This window comes from Miscanthus floridulus, chromosome 1 (assembly GCF_019320115.1).
Source record: "Miscanthus floridulus cultivar M001 chromosome 1, ASM1932011v1, whole genome shotgun sequence".
NCBI lineage: Eukaryota > Viridiplantae > Streptophyta > Magnoliopsida > Poales > Poaceae > Miscanthus > Miscanthus floridulus.
In genome coordinates, this window is record NC_089580.1 from 14,358,041 (window position 1) to 14,372,670 (window position 14,630).

At 48.5% G+C, this 14,630-nt stretch overlaps 2 protein-coding genes and 1 pseudogene across 2 annotated transcripts; 1 reads left to right on the forward strand and 2 right to left on the reverse strand.

Annotated features, from left to right (window-relative positions):
* Positions 1 to 2,586: 2,586 nt before the first annotated feature.
* Positions 2,587 to 6,367, forward strand: LOC136473599 (FCS-Like Zinc finger 8-like). The gene is made up of 3 exons (XM_066471256.1): positions 2,587 to 3,112; positions 3,248 to 4,121; positions 5,905 to 6,367. Exons 2-3 carry the CDS (start codon positions 3,265 to 3,267, stop codon positions 5,981 to 5,983), a joined length of 936 nt encoding a protein of 311 aa, XP_066327353.1. The 5' UTR covers positions 2,587 to 3,112; positions 3,248 to 3,264; the 3' UTR covers positions 5,984 to 6,367.
* A 2,860-nt stretch (positions 6,368 to 9,227) lies between these two features.
* Positions 9,228 to 10,071, reverse strand: LOC136473607 (uncharacterized; annotated as a pseudogene).
* Positions 10,072 to 10,321: 250 nt separating this feature from the next.
* On the reverse strand, positions 10,322 to 11,053 carry LOC136473618 (uncharacterized). Its single transcript, XM_066471272.1, has one exon. The coding sequence runs from the start codon at positions 10,991 to 10,993 to the stop codon at positions 10,373 to 10,375; it is 621 nt and encodes a 206-aa protein (XP_066327369.1). The 5' UTR covers positions 10,994 to 11,053; the 3' UTR covers positions 10,322 to 10,372.
* Positions 11,054 to 14,630: the final 3,577 nt, after the last annotated feature.

Genomic DNA, 14,630 nt, shown 5'->3' on the forward strand with positions numbered 1-14,630 from the left:
TTATCCGGTTTTGAAGTTCGAGGTTGAAATCCGGACTTTGACGAAAGTTGGAGGGTGTAAATTGAACTTTACCCATTATTTTAAGATGTAGGGGTATAGTTTTTTTGCAAGTAGTTTTTTTTTATCAATCTAGGAACTAGTCTCCTAGTAGATTTGGTAAACAACGGCTACATTTTCAAATTAAGATCTTTGCTATCTAACATTTTCATGATTTAGAGCATCCCAGTAGTGCCCCTTAAATCAAAGCATTTACTTCTGATTCGAGGGCTTCTATACTTTTAAGAGCTTTCGTTTCATGTCCGACTTCAGCAACAACTCTTAAATCAAGATCTCTACTTCCTTATCCATTTATCAGTCACATTACTCTTATTTCTTCCATCTCTCACTTTTTTCTCTGTCATCGGCACCACCGCCCGTTCTCTTCCCCCTACCGTGCAATCCTCCTCCTCGGCGCCTTGACGACGCTAGCTCCTGTACGAGTCCCCACCATCCTCCCCGTCGGTGCGAGGGGGCAGTGGAGGGCGCAAGCTTGAGGAGATCAGTGCGAGTGTGTGTGGTGGAGTCCATTAACTGAGAAGTCACCGCGAGGAGACCGTCACGAGCGCGGGAAGTGAGTCCCTTTCCTCGTTAGTCGCGCCGGTAGCTAGTGCAAGCGCAAGTGGTAGATGTTGAGATTTGAGAATGGAGGATGAACAGAGGAGCCATTGCGGAAAGACCAGCGTGGGTGATAGAGGCTAGTGCCGAGTACGGAGGGAGCGGTCGGTGACGGATCAGACATCGACAACGCGAGAGGCAACTGCGGATCAGATGATACTCGAAGGAACGTGGGGAGAGAGGGGGGAGGGGGAGGGGGAGGGGATTTAAGGGCCCTCTAATTTTAAGGACAAGAGTAGGAACATGCTCGAGAGTTTTTCTTTTTCTTTTCTCATGGACCCTCAAATATAAGGTAGGTTGTTTTATTTCCCCTAAACTTTGCTGCTAACAGTTCACGAATAGCTTTTCACCACACGAAGCATTTGCGCCCGGCTTACCGTACAAGAGATACTACTGCACTAGCACAAATACCGTAATTAAGGGGGTGTTTGGTTTCTACAGAAAAATTTTAGTCCCTGTCCTATCGGATGTTTGACACATGCATGAAGTATTAAATATAGACGAAAAAATAACTAATTACACAGATTGTGGCTAATTTGCGAGACGAATTTTTTAAGCCTAATTAGTCCATGATTTGATAATGTTGTGCTACAGTAAATATGTGCTAATGACGGATTAATTAGGCTTAATAAATTCGTCTCGTAAATTAGCCTCCATCTATGTAATTAGTTTTATAATTAACTCATATTTAGTTCTCCTAAATAACATCAGAACGTCCGATGTGACATGGACTAAAATTTAGTCCAGGAAACCAAACACCCTAACAAGCGGTGATTAAGCCATTGCACTACCATAATCAACAAGCGTCACATCCAACGAGCCAATCAGCGTGAATTCAACTCGACCGGAAAAAAAAAACCAAAAATCCTGACGACCTGTTGCTTTGCTGCCAGTCTGATGGGAGATGAGCGCGTGCGCGTGCAGGTTTTAAATAACAGGCCCCCTGTCAGCCTCCCCTTCCCCCCCTCCTCCCCTGGGAGAGAGACGGAGAAGTGATTAGACATTATTAGTGGAAGGAAAAAGTCTACTTAACTTCATCTTTCATATTTTGTCTATTTCACCCTTAACTATTAAACTGTCTGTTTTACCCCCTAAACTTTCTAAAACCGTCTATTTTACCCTTTGGGCGGATTTCAACGGCGGGTCGCTACAGTAACAGTGGATCTACTACAGTAAAGGTGGGCTTGCTACAGTGCCGATGGTTTTGAATTTCCTTTTTTACTTATTTTCGGTGAATTTTTGAAAAATCATAGTAAATCATAGAAAAATCATAAAATAAAAAATCTAATTTTATTGGACTCCACATGAGTAGATCTACACAGTGAATATATAATACGGTATGCTTTAGTACAATTTTTTTTGTAGCTTTAGATTAATTGAAAAATCCAATTTTTTCTGTAATTAATCAGAATTTATCTATAACTAAGTTATACATAGTCCAATGAGTACGAAATTTTTACTATAGTTCAAGCATATAATAATTAGCGTACCATAAAAATTTCACCACAATTGGACCATAGAAGCTACAGCTATGAATTATTCCAATTAATTACATACAAAATTAGATTTTCCAATTAATATAAGGCTACAGTAAAAATTTTGTACTAAAACATACCGTATTATATATTCACTATGTAGATCTACTCATGTGGAGTCCAACAAAATTAGATTTTTTATTTTATAATTTTTCTATGATTTACTGTGATTTTTCAAAGATTCACCGAAAATAAAAAGGGAAAATTCGAACCCACCATCACTGTAGCAACCCGCGGTTACGGTAGCAAGATCGCTGTCAGAAACCGCCGGGGCGTAAAATAGACGGTTTTGGAAAATTTAGGGGTAAAATAGATGGTTTCATAGTTAGAGGTGAGTATGAAAGATGGGGGCTAAGTAGACTTTTTTCATTAGTGGAAGGAGGAGGAAGAAAGCGGAAGGAGGAGGAAGAAAGCCCCTCTCTGGTCTCCGCTGCTCAAGAACAGTTACCCTCGTTACCCCGGCCCCAGGGGGAAAAGAGAGATTAGCAGAGGAAACAAACCCAGGCTTCCAGCTTGTATATGTATAAATACCCAAACCCCACCCAGCACCTAAGAACCGCATAATCGAGCAGGAAGGAGGCGCCTTTCCGGGGTTTTCCCTCTCCAACTCGGGGGGCTTTTCGATCCGGGGGCGGTTTCCGGCGAGATTTCTGACCCGGCACGGTGGTTGGTTCCATTGATTTCCGTCTGCTATTCCTTCCTCGTTCTCGTTGGTTGCCTTACCTTCCCATTCCCCTGATCGGAGCCTGTCGCCGGCGGGCTCCTCTTGTGAGTCTACTGCCCGTTACCGGGGGGAGAAAGAGCAGAAGGAACAAACAACAAAAATCTTGGGGTGCTGATCGGATCCGAGGACGGGGCAATGTGGTAGGAGCGGCCATTACTGCCGGAGTTTGATCCATCCAAGGAGGCCGCTTTCTTTTCTGGTGAGCTTTTTGGCCTCTGCGCCGTCTCTGTTCATTCTTTAAAGCGACTACGCAACAAAAGCGGTCGCAGAAGTTGCCATCTTTTTCCCTTTCATCATTGCTGATGGCATCGCCTGCCTGCTCACACTCACGCAGAAGCAGAGGTGCTCGCCATGCTGCGCAACAGATCGAGAAGAGCGGTTGGTGCTGGTGCTGGTGCTGGTGCCAACCAAGGAGGAGCAGGCGGCGTCATGTCTGAGCTCCCCGCGGCCACTGCCGCCCAATCGCCGAGGCATCCTTCGTCCTCCTCCGCTGCTGCTGCTCCTGTGTTCCCTTCCCCGAGGCCGTTCGTGGCGATGGCGCTTCCCCAGGCCGGGCTCCTGTTGGACGGGTCCTCCGAGGGCCCGTCGTCAGCCGTGAGCCCCACCTCCATTCTCGAGACCAAGCAGTTCTTCTGCTCCGCGCTGCCCCCGTTCCTGTCGGAGAGGAGCCTCCGGAGGGCGCACACGGACGCGGCCGCTCCTCCGGAGCCGGCCGGCGTCGGCCTCGCCGACGTGCTCCGGGACCACGGGGACGCCAAGGTCGCCGGGGGCAAGGTGGTGTTCGGTTCCCAGCTCAGAATCCAGGTCCCACCCGGCAGGGCCATCGAGCTGGTCTCCTCCCCGATCGAGTTCGGCGCCAAGAACAGGGACGCGCAGCTCGCGGTGCTGTCGCCGGCCAGGAGGTTCCTGCCGGAGGTCGTGAGCTCGCCGTCCGCCAGGGTGTTCGCCGGCGGCGTGGCCGTCGTGCCCCCCGGGGAAATGGCCATGTCGGAGGACTACACCTGCGTCATCTCGCGCGGCCCGAATCCGAGGACCACGCACATCTTCGACGACTGCATCGTCGAGAGCTGCGGGGATTTGCTAGTCGACAAGGCTGACAAGGCCGCGGCCGCCGTCGCCGGCGGCGGAGCCGTGGCGTGTGGCTTCTTGAGCTCTTGCCATGCATGCAACAAGCAACTTGGACATGGCAATGACATCTTAATCTATCAGTGAGTAATCATCTCTGATTTCCTTCTGTTTCCGCAGTAACGATATGTTCACATGAGAGGAACTAATTGCTGTATTTTCAGTAATTGATTTGGATTCCTCTGCTCCTTGCTCGTAAAGTTAGATGCATGAATGATATGTTCACATGAGAGGAAGGACAAATCGCTGTCAGACTATTGCCTGTCCTAGAGGAAGCATGAATGAAAAATACATAATGATCTTTTGATGTTAGGAGTTAGGACACCAGCTTTGATAACATGATCTGCTAGATCTGAACCACACAACAACAAAACCAAAAATAACACATTCAGACACGCAGTATATGTGTTACCAGTTTATAAGACTAAGGGTGTAGTGTAGCAGGACGAAGAATTTAGCTTCCTGTACTAAAATTGACAGCACCCTGTGTTCTCACAGTGTAATATTTTCCCCATTAGTGACCCAGGAATGTAAAATAACGCTGATTTCATAACTCCTGCTTAGATGATAATAAGTGAATTGTCATAGGTTTGACGCCCTATGGGAGTGAATTTAGGCTAGTTAAAAAAATCCCATCACCAGCAAAGGCGGGGTTAGGAGATTTTTTAGGCTAGCAATGTTGAGTTCTTTTACTGTACCTTAAAAGCAATGCCCTGGAGAGTTTTGATTATGTACTGTTATTTGACACGAAGATGGCTTTCATCATTGCCTGGGGGACCTTGTGAGTAGTTCTAACGTTGGAGTCTTTTATGACTTTCTGATTGGAGTGTGGATCATACATTACATATTTAGTGGTTCTTATCAAGATTATATCAGCTTTAATGTGACCAATCTTCACTGATAGTTTGATACCCCTTTAAATTTAATACTATACACTGCTTATCGGAAACATGTTGCTTGCTCATTTGAGATCGTGACGCCTCGATTCCCTGTTGCTTTCGAAGGAAACTTGCTCTTTGTTTAAGCCACATATTTAAAATGCAGTGCCACCGTGCATCAAGAGGTCCCTTTGTATGTTTACTTGGAGTAGCAGCTTATAAGATTTAGAATTCCAGATTGTTACGTTTCGCTTTGAAGGGCGGGTCTGGTGCAAGCGGTAGAGTCTTACCGCCTGTGACCTCGCGGTCTCCTCGCATTGCACAGGCGAGGGTAAGGCTTGGCACTAACACCCTTCTCCAGACCCCGCACAGAGCGGGAGCTCTCTGCACTGGATACGCCCTTTTTTATTGTTACGTTTCGCTTTCACATCGAAAACTACGCAAAGGAGTTCATTATCCTATGTGGCAGGGGTTTTTATATCGACAATTTGCAAATTAATTTGCACCCATTGATGCTGCTAAATGAGGTCCACGTCCCAAGCCGTGCTGGTCTTGGTGCTCCTACTCCTAACTCCTGACCATGAGCAGGACCAGCCATCATCGCCAAAACAAAAGTCTCAACATCGTAGTTGCGAATTTGACAGCCTCTTGATACCAAAAGATATATACCGAGTTTGCTTGGATAAGACGGCGAAAGGGATTTCCTCCTTGTCTTGTTCTCGTTTTTCCTTGCTTGCTGCTGTGTATGATCCATGGGAGTGCTAAACAGTAGCTTTGAGATGTGCTCCCAAAATATTTTTGGTTCGCATCTTTCTGGTTCTCTAATTCCTCGAGCACAGTAGTTTTATTTGTGCCTGTGCTGTTCACAAAGACGTAGCGTGAGCAGCGCTTCTCTCGAAAAGCTGTACACGTTTTCTAATCCATCAGTTAGGTCATCACTGTTCTGTTATGATATAATTGTTCCTTTTTTTCTCTCTCTTTTCTCCAGAGGTGATAAAGCATTCTGCAGCAGTGAGTGCCGGTACCAGGAGATGCTTTTCGACGAAGCAGTGGACAATTTGCGTTAGGCCATGAAGGGAAAGGAGGGTGTTCGTGGAGGAGAAGAGAAGGCATGATGATCCTGAATAACCGAGACGAGATTTCTTTCTTCTTTTTTTCCCCCTTTCTTTTGTTTCCTTTCGTTCTGTCACCTTTGCGAGATTGCATGCTGTTTTTGGTCATGGAGGAGGAGGAGAAAGGAATGATTTAGTCTTTTGCGGATTAAAGACCTTTGGCGCCCACTTTTGTAAGAGGTTGAAGATTGATGACCTGGGCTGCTTGTTCATGCAACTTTCCCAGTTAGTTCCGAGCTATATGATGCTCCCGTTCTGTTCTGCTTCGATGCTTGTCCATGTGACTCACTCATTCAGAGTGGATTCTGAAGTAAATTGAAAGAAAAAAAAACTTAGCTTCCTTTGCCCCGTTTCTATGCGTCCATCATCACATTCTGTGCTTGGTAATCCATCAGAATCAGATTTGTACTGTCTAGCAGTATTTTCCAAAAGGATGATCCACAGAATTAAAAAAAACACTGACTTTTTCAGTGATTCAGGGTGCTAAAGAAGGGGTAGGGTGGAGAGCTTGGTGTAGCAGCTAGGCTAGCTCCATGGGGGGCCAGCCGGCCAACCAGCAGCACAGCCAATCACTTGTATAAACTTGTAAGGGACCCTTAGAAACGAGCCTCCACTTATGTCTTTGTTGCCCTTTTGCTAAGGCGGTTTGGGGTTTAGGGTTAAATCCTATCATGGGAAAACTTCACTCAACTGCAACAGCAGCTCCAGGTAGACCTCACCCATATCAAGTCGTGGTGGGAAGACGCGGCAGCGATAGTGCCAAGATCTGAGCGGAGGCGGCTTAACGGGTGGTAATCTACACCTTCTGGAATATATGGAAAGAGAGAAATAGAAGAATTTTTGAAAACTTGATACAAACGGTGCCGCAGGTAGCTGCAAGGATAAAGGAGGACATACAACAAAGGAAGAGAGCTCTTGAGCACGATTAGCTCACATGTGTATGGAGGGTGGGGGGATGAAACCTTAATCTCGTTTGTCTTTGCTTGTACATAAATTTTCTTTCCCTATCTTAATTGAAAGGCAGACCTCCTGCCACTGCGTTCAAAAAAAAAAAAAACTTGTAAGGGACCCCCACAAGTATACTAACATCTCAACAACCCCTAATCATCATAATGTTTTCTGGGAGTGTGCTGGACCGATGCTAGCTGATTGTGATTTGTCCTGGCGTTGTTTATGAGTTCATCTCCACGCTTTGGCCCGTGGACGGTCTAATTCTCTCTTCGCTTTCCTTGCCTACTGCTTCTGGTTTCTCTCTTCTCTGCTACTACTCTACTGCATTATTGCGTCGGCACAGCGTATGGAATTATTGTGAATGAATCAAGCGCTCGTGCTTTAGCAGTTGTTAATCATGGCAATGGACGCTGCAGCTTTTGACCCTGGAAACTGTTCTGGGAGACATTCGGATGGATGCTTGTGGCCGGCCGTTTGGGCAAAACTGGTAGAGTGATAGGCATCAGCATGGCCGGTCTGGCTCAGTGAAAGATGCAGTTTTAGCTTCATCTGCTCGTGCTTGCTAGTGTCCCTCTCCTCTGAAACTAAGGCGTCAGTATTATGGCTCCATCCAAGTGTTGCAGTTCAGTTTATATTGAATTGACGCCAGGCCTTCATCAACTCTGGACAGCTAATGCGCGCTGCACCTATCGATAAGATTCTCGGTATGCATGGAAGAGAATATGATGCCTTTATTTTAATGGGTCAAATAATTCCTCATTATCTTAGGTCATTTGTTATGAAGTAAGTACCACAGACTAGCATTATTCAGAAGTCTGAAATATTGGTACTTGATGATGTCGAACGTTACTTAAGAAATGCTAACATTCTCAAACTAATGTTTCAGAAATGTTGACAAGGTCATCTAGTCTAGTCCGATACCCTGTCTATATCATTCATTGGAGCTACGCGATTCCTCTATTATTCAAGTGACAGGTTACTTGTACTTAGCAAATACAAATTCTGGGGCTGCGTATTACACAAAACAAGCATTTCTCTCACTCACACGCCTTCTGTAGCTCTGTACTGTGTTTTTAATAACAGCGCCTTCTGTACTTCGAATCACCAGAAAATGGTTGCTTGTTCAGTTGACGGGCTCACGCCGGTGAGGTTTTGGAGGTTTGGTGCCACCTGAGCTATAGCTAGAGGGATGCCTGCGGAAGTATTTGACGGGCTTGACACCATACATTTGTCAAAGAGAGGCTATTTTTTTTTACAAAAAAAAAATTATAAGAGATGCTATGTTCTCACAAAAACATTGCAGAGACATCGACAAAGTCATCTAGGGCCTATTTGGATCCCATGAAGGTAACAACTACTCCCTCCCGCCCAGCGACGGAACTAGAAAATATTTCAGGGGGCTGAACAACACTGCTGTTCGATCTTAAGTCTCAGCCCTCCTACACTATAGAACTTTGCCTAAAAATTCATAGGGGCTCCACAGGGGTTCCACTGCTGCGATATGGGTATGGGGGGCACCCCACCGCTGTGTCCGCCCCTGCTCCCGCCCCCTCCCCCTCCCCCCCCACACACACACACCACCACCACCACCACCACAAAAAAAGAAAAAAACTATATATATTTCATAATTAATTTAATAATACTTGTTTTGTATCATAAATATTAGGAGTCTTATACAACTTTGGTCAAACTTTAAATCGTTTGACTCCTTAAAAAATAAGAATTACATTATTATGTGGACGGAGGGAGTGACTCCTAAAAATTAGCCAAGGTTTTGTTTGAATCCTCAGTTAATAAGTCAGTTAATGACTAAACTACCACCCAGCTAACAATTACTAGCTATTAGCTGTTTTTTCTCGACTAACACAACTAATAGTTAATTGGGTGATCCAAACAAGGCCTAGTCCAATACCGTGTATTGAGCTTCATGTGGAGCCTCCCTAGACATGATGAAGTCGCATTAGCTAGAATTCGAACTCAAAGATTTTTATAACCTTGATGTAAAATTGAGTTGTATGTTCTGATCAATTACACGGTCCCAAAAGTCATTGAGCTGCATGCCTGCATGTGGTGACCACTTGCACTCAAAGGTCTAAACTGACGGAGATAATGGACTATAGAATTAAGCTTTAACACCATGTCTTGATCATTCGCCAGAGGAAATTGATTGTTTCTTTGTAGTTGATTGTTTCTTTGTAAGTAGTTATTCATTTTCCTACTGAGACTGGAGTGTACACCGGCCCTGCCAAGTTGCATACACAAATTATGGAACGCACGCATCACAGAAACACGACCATTTTCAGGTAGCACAGCTATCAGCACGCGCGACACCGAGTCACGCACGGTCGGACGACAAGAAGCTATAGATCACCGCGTCTCGGGCCTCGCCGCCGCCGCGTCCGGCGATGTAGCGGCGCAGCACCCCCTCCTTGTGGAAGCCGGCCTTCTCCAGCACCCTCTGCAACCGCACGTTGTCCACGTCCGTCACCGCCTCCAGCCGCTCCAGCCCCGGCAGGTCGTCGAACACCCTGCCCAGCACCTGCAGCGCGCGCACCGCACCACCGGGCGCAGCCATGGAGACACACGAACACGATCACGATCACGATCACGAACGACGCCATGAGCAAGAACACCCGTGCGCGAGCTGGTAATTACAGTACCATCCTGACGGCGGCGGCGGCGATGCCGCGGCCCCACTGGTCGTATCGAGGGCGTAGCCGATGTTGGCCCTGCGGCCGCCCTCGTCAGCATACGGCCACACGGACACCTGCCCCACGGGCACGGGGCGGCCGTCGCTGACGCAGACGGCGCGGAACCACGGGTGGCCCAGCACGGTGTCCCTGATCTGCGCCACGGCCTGCTCCCGCGTGGCGCAGAGCGGCCGCTTCAGGTACCGCATCACGCGGTCGTCCGACGCCCACGCCATGAAGGCATCCACGTCCGCCAGGCCCAGCTCCCGCAGCGACACCACCGTCGGCGCGTGCTGCTGCCCTCCGTCCCGTCGCTGCCCGTGGTGCACGACGCCGTCGGCCGCTGGCTCCATCGTCGTTGCTCGCCTCTGGCTGAGATTAGCTTAATTTGCCTCCCAGCCCCAGGCAGGCGTGCGCATCGATCGGAGCAACCGTGCGATCAGCCTGTTCGTTTGTTGGGCTTATAAGACATGGTACAATATTTTCCTCTCCCAACGAACCAACACCAGCCAGGCTTATCAGCCCAAAAACCAACCAGCGAACAGAGCGTTGCGATTCGCGTCAAACGTGTCGCGGTCAATCGGTCGGTCATATGGATAAGAACATGATACTACGAGTAATTAACAATGTTGCACGCACTACCGAATGATCTTATCTTGCTCTCATTTTGACTTTCCAATTCATAATTTTCTTCTTCAAATTTTCACTCACACACATCATACGGCCCATCGGGCTTGTTCTGCTGCTGCCGACGGTCCGTATCCGCATCGACGACGATGCTGAACATGACCATGTCCCTGGGCCGGCCCTTGAGCAGGATGTACTTCCGCAGCACGCCCTCCCTGACGAACCCGGCCTTCTCCAGCACGCGCTGCGACGCCGGGTTCTCCACGTCGGCCACGGCCTCTAGCCGCAGCAGCCACGGCCACGCCGCGAACACGGCCTCGGCCGCCGCCCGCACCGCGCGCGTCGCCACGCCGCGGCCCCAGTGCGCGTGCGCCACGCGGTACCCCACGGACGCCCTGAACAGCCGCCCGTCCTCGGCGGGTCCCGGCTTCACGGAGATGGACCCGACCACGGGGAGGGGCGCGCCGGGGCCGGCGCAGATGGCGCGGTACCACGGGTGAGGCAGGACGTGGTCGGCGATGTAGCGGCGGGCCTGGTCGACGTGCTCGTAGGCGTCGCGCCGCTGGAAGCGGACCACGCGAGGGTCCGACGCCCACGACATGAACGCCTCCGCGTCCGCGTCCGACAGCGTGAACTCGCGGAGGGAGACCTCTAGCTCCGCCGCTGGGGCAGGGGCTCCTCCCTGCTGGACCTCCATGCTCCCGTCGTCGCCACAACGCCTCGAGCTCGAGCTCGCGGGCCGTCACGTAACGTGAACTCTCCGGCGTGTCTCTGCTCTAGTGTATTGTGTATATGTAGCCGGTCTTGGTCTCTTGGATGAGCCGACAAGCTTGACCACACACGGCGGAGGTGTAGTAGTAGTCCATGGTGTTGACTTGAGCATTCCGAGACCATACGCCGCTGCCTCCAAACGATCTCTTGTGACGTGTGCAACTTGGGGCTGCGGTACACGTCAGCATGGTTTCAGCGGGCGGGGTTGCTGATATTCTGTTTGCTATCTCATAATCACATTAACATTGGATGCAAACTGTTCGGATTACATACACACTAATAACTTGCTAATGACAGACCAGGGCTTTCTTCTCTTGAAATATAACTAGAAGACCCCGCACGTTGTTGCGGGTATTAGAAACGGAAATGAGTGGAGATGATGTATGTGGATAGCTTGCGATTAGAGATTGAAAGTTGGTGAAAGGGCTTTCTTCTCTTGTCATATAACTAGAAGATACCCCACACGTTAGTGCGGATATCACAAAGAATTTGGAACACGGGTATTACGAAAAAATTGAAATGAAAATGAGTGGAGATGGTGTATGTTGATAGCTTGCAATTAGAGGTTGGAAGTTAGTGAAATGACTTTATTGAGGTATGATGTGGATGCCTTGCATGATAAGATAGACTTATAGTGGGAAATATAGATAAGCTAAGAACGTATAAGCACCTCATCACTAGAATAAATAAAGCCAAAAAAATATGATCACCCGTGTCAAGTCGATGACTTAAACTTGGATGAACATGTTCCACTATAAGGATCCCAACCAAATCAGCACTAATTATAATAGTGTCATGAGCCAATTATACCACAGAATATACCATTGCTCTTGAATGCTACTTACTTATCTTCTCATAGTAACCACCACATGCTTTTTAAATTTGAACGGTGTTGGACGTGCAAATGTGTGGCAATTAGAAACTTGAGACTTAATTAAATGCCGTAAATGACATAACAAATACGAATACGTAGAAAGTTAGTAGAAAAAAAAGAAACTCATCACCATGATTGATGCTATTGATAAAAGAAACTGCACCGTCTTTAAACGTGATATTAGCATGCAACATTGAGGCACAGAGACGACGGATACATAATTCTCCATCTACTTAGATTGTAGCCGCGTGATGGCCATGTTGAAGGAAGAATGCCGCATCTTGATGTGTTGGATGTCTGACAAAATGGTCTCAATCAAATAGGCTGTCAATATTGGCACTGTTTGATTAATTGGGCTTGACCCATAACTAGTCCAGCAATTAATCAAAGGATTCCAAAGACCCACTATTAGTGCTAAGTGGGAGTGGGATTAGTACCTCATGAAAAACCCACTAGGAAGGTACTCAACTTAAATAGGAAGCTAGTGTGTACTCCTGTAGACAAGTTGAGGAGGAGAGTTGGGGGGCCACACAAGTGCGTCATGTCATGCCTTGCTGAGCCAGGCCGCAACAGACGTGATGTGCTGGCTTTTGGAGCTCAGGACAACAGGAGATGGTAAAGGCAGAGGTCAACAAGGGGCACAAGCGATAAATGAGTGGGTGCAGAAGGATAGGATGCGAAATTACTGTTCTACCCCTTCTAGAATCCATCCAGGTTCACCCTCTAGTCTCTATGCGATCTCCAGCCTAAGTCCCTTGCCCCTACAAGGGGCTTGGGAGAGTAGGCCTCTGAAGCTCCATCCGCTTGTGTACCTGCAAGGATAAGGATAGACAAATATCAAGTTTTTGGGGGAGTGCATTTGCGTGACTGCTCTTCGTCTGTCGAGCGAATGACTATTTTGACAATCGCTCGTGGGGCTGCACTGCGTACCTCTCCCACATCGAGCCTATATTGACTACTTCGAGCAGGCCATCATGACTTAGTCAGATGGTAACAGTGCCCCTACCTTCGGCACAGGTTCGACCCAAGGGTACAGTTTAAACTTATCTTTGGCGCATTTGGTTATGTGCACTATGCATCTATTGGTAGGATATGCTACTAGCTTGTTTGCTAGCAGATCTGCATACACGATTGTCAGTGTTTTGTAAACCAGACTAGTAAACGTATACGATTGCCGCGTTGCTCTAGGAAGACGATAGTAGCATCCAATAGACACGAGGATTTATACTGGTTCAAGCCGAAGGCCTACGTCCAGTCTGAGAGATGATCGAGTGTGTGTTCCTCGCTTGAATGCTCTGAAGTTCTTACAATAGGGGTGCAAGAAAGGTGGAAGAGATGGAAGGTCCTATGCTAGGTGAAGGGCTGCCCGAAGAGAAGCTCCAGAAGCCCTACTACAATGGTGAATGAATGGAATGGTAGAGGATGTGAATCGTTCCCGAGATGGGTGCCCTAGATGCCCTTATATAGAGTTTGAGGCCAGGGCTTATACGAAGAGGAGGTTCTCCTGACCAAAGGGTCAAGAGCCCGAGGGAGGGCCAAACTAACTTTGCTTGCAAGCTACGCTGTCTTCTGGTGCACGTTCGGTCGTGGCCATCGTCATGATCTTCTAGCCATGTTGCGGCAGGATGTGACGTGGCGCTACTATGCTGGCCGTGGTGGCACTGTAGCCTCGATGGTGGTTCGTTAGCCATCCTATGTAAGGTGGTGTCCGTCGTGGACTTTGTCATCGTATCCTGTCTCCTAGGGGCGTCGTACCCAAATTAGTTAGCTGCCCTGGTCGTTGATTACTTGGTTGCTTTGCGGGGCCGAGGGCCACGACCCCGATGTTCGGGGTCAGGGCATCCTGCCGGTCTAGATGGCCTTTTCATCGAGTCCCTTGTCGTGGATCCCATCCCGCAGTGGGTGGGATAGTATATCCGTACCACCGAGGTGTATGTGGTCGGTGGTCTTCATACCCATTATCACCGCTTTGAAGCTATGTTGTCTTGTCCGTGCAGCGTGGCACATGATTGGTGTCTGACCGGACTGAGGTGACTGTTGTCCCCTCGGTCCTTGCGGGGTTGGTGCAGCGTGCTCGCTTTTGTCAGAGCAGGAGCGCTTGTCCAAACACGACCTTTCCCCATCCCTTCCGAGGGTCATAATGGGGAGAGGTCGTGTGCTTTGCGAATGTCACATGGCCAGGGATGGAAATTGGTTCACGGATGACCCCGACCTTAGTTCCTGACTTGTGATGCTTGTTTTTTGCTAGCCATGGTCGCTTGGGCCTCTCCTTGTTGATATGTTGTGGGCCACATGGCCTGCTATCTAATTGGTGCCTTGAGATACCCCATGGTTATAACCCCGACAGTAGCCCCTGAGCGTTTTTGTGATCGCAAAGCGATTGCAAAAGCGCTGGTACGCATGCGTGTTGTGACGCGGGCTCGTTCTCATGGCCTGCTCAAGCTTTGCCGCTCGACCCCTGGTGGGTTGGTGCGATCGGTGTGGTAGGGGGTCGCTAGGTTTTGTTTTGTTAGGACATCCTGATGTTGTGGCATGTGACTGCTGGGCTTTATCACATCGGAGAGTAGTGCGTTGGGTTCGTGATCCAGGCGGGGCCTTGGAGTGGTCTTGTTGATGCTGCTCCGATCTTGCCTTTGGGGAAGTCTCGATTTTCTCGCCCTTGCGTGGGCATCCGTCGCTGCTCGTGACC

Excerpts from the sequence above, each read along its gene's own strand:
- LOC136473599 (XM_066471256.1), top strand. The coding sequence starts at position 3,265 with ATGCTGCGCAACAGATCGAGAAGAGCGGTTGGTGCTGGTGCTGGTGCT. Across the intron at positions 4,122-5,904 it reads AATGACATCTTAATCTATCA|AGGTGATAAAGCATTCTGCA; the intron begins GTGAGTAATCAT and ends TCTTTTCTCCAG.
- LOC136473618 (XM_066471272.1), bottom strand. The coding sequence starts at position 10,993 with ATGGAGGTCCAGCAGGGAGGAGCCCCTGCCCCAGCGGCGGAGCTAGAG.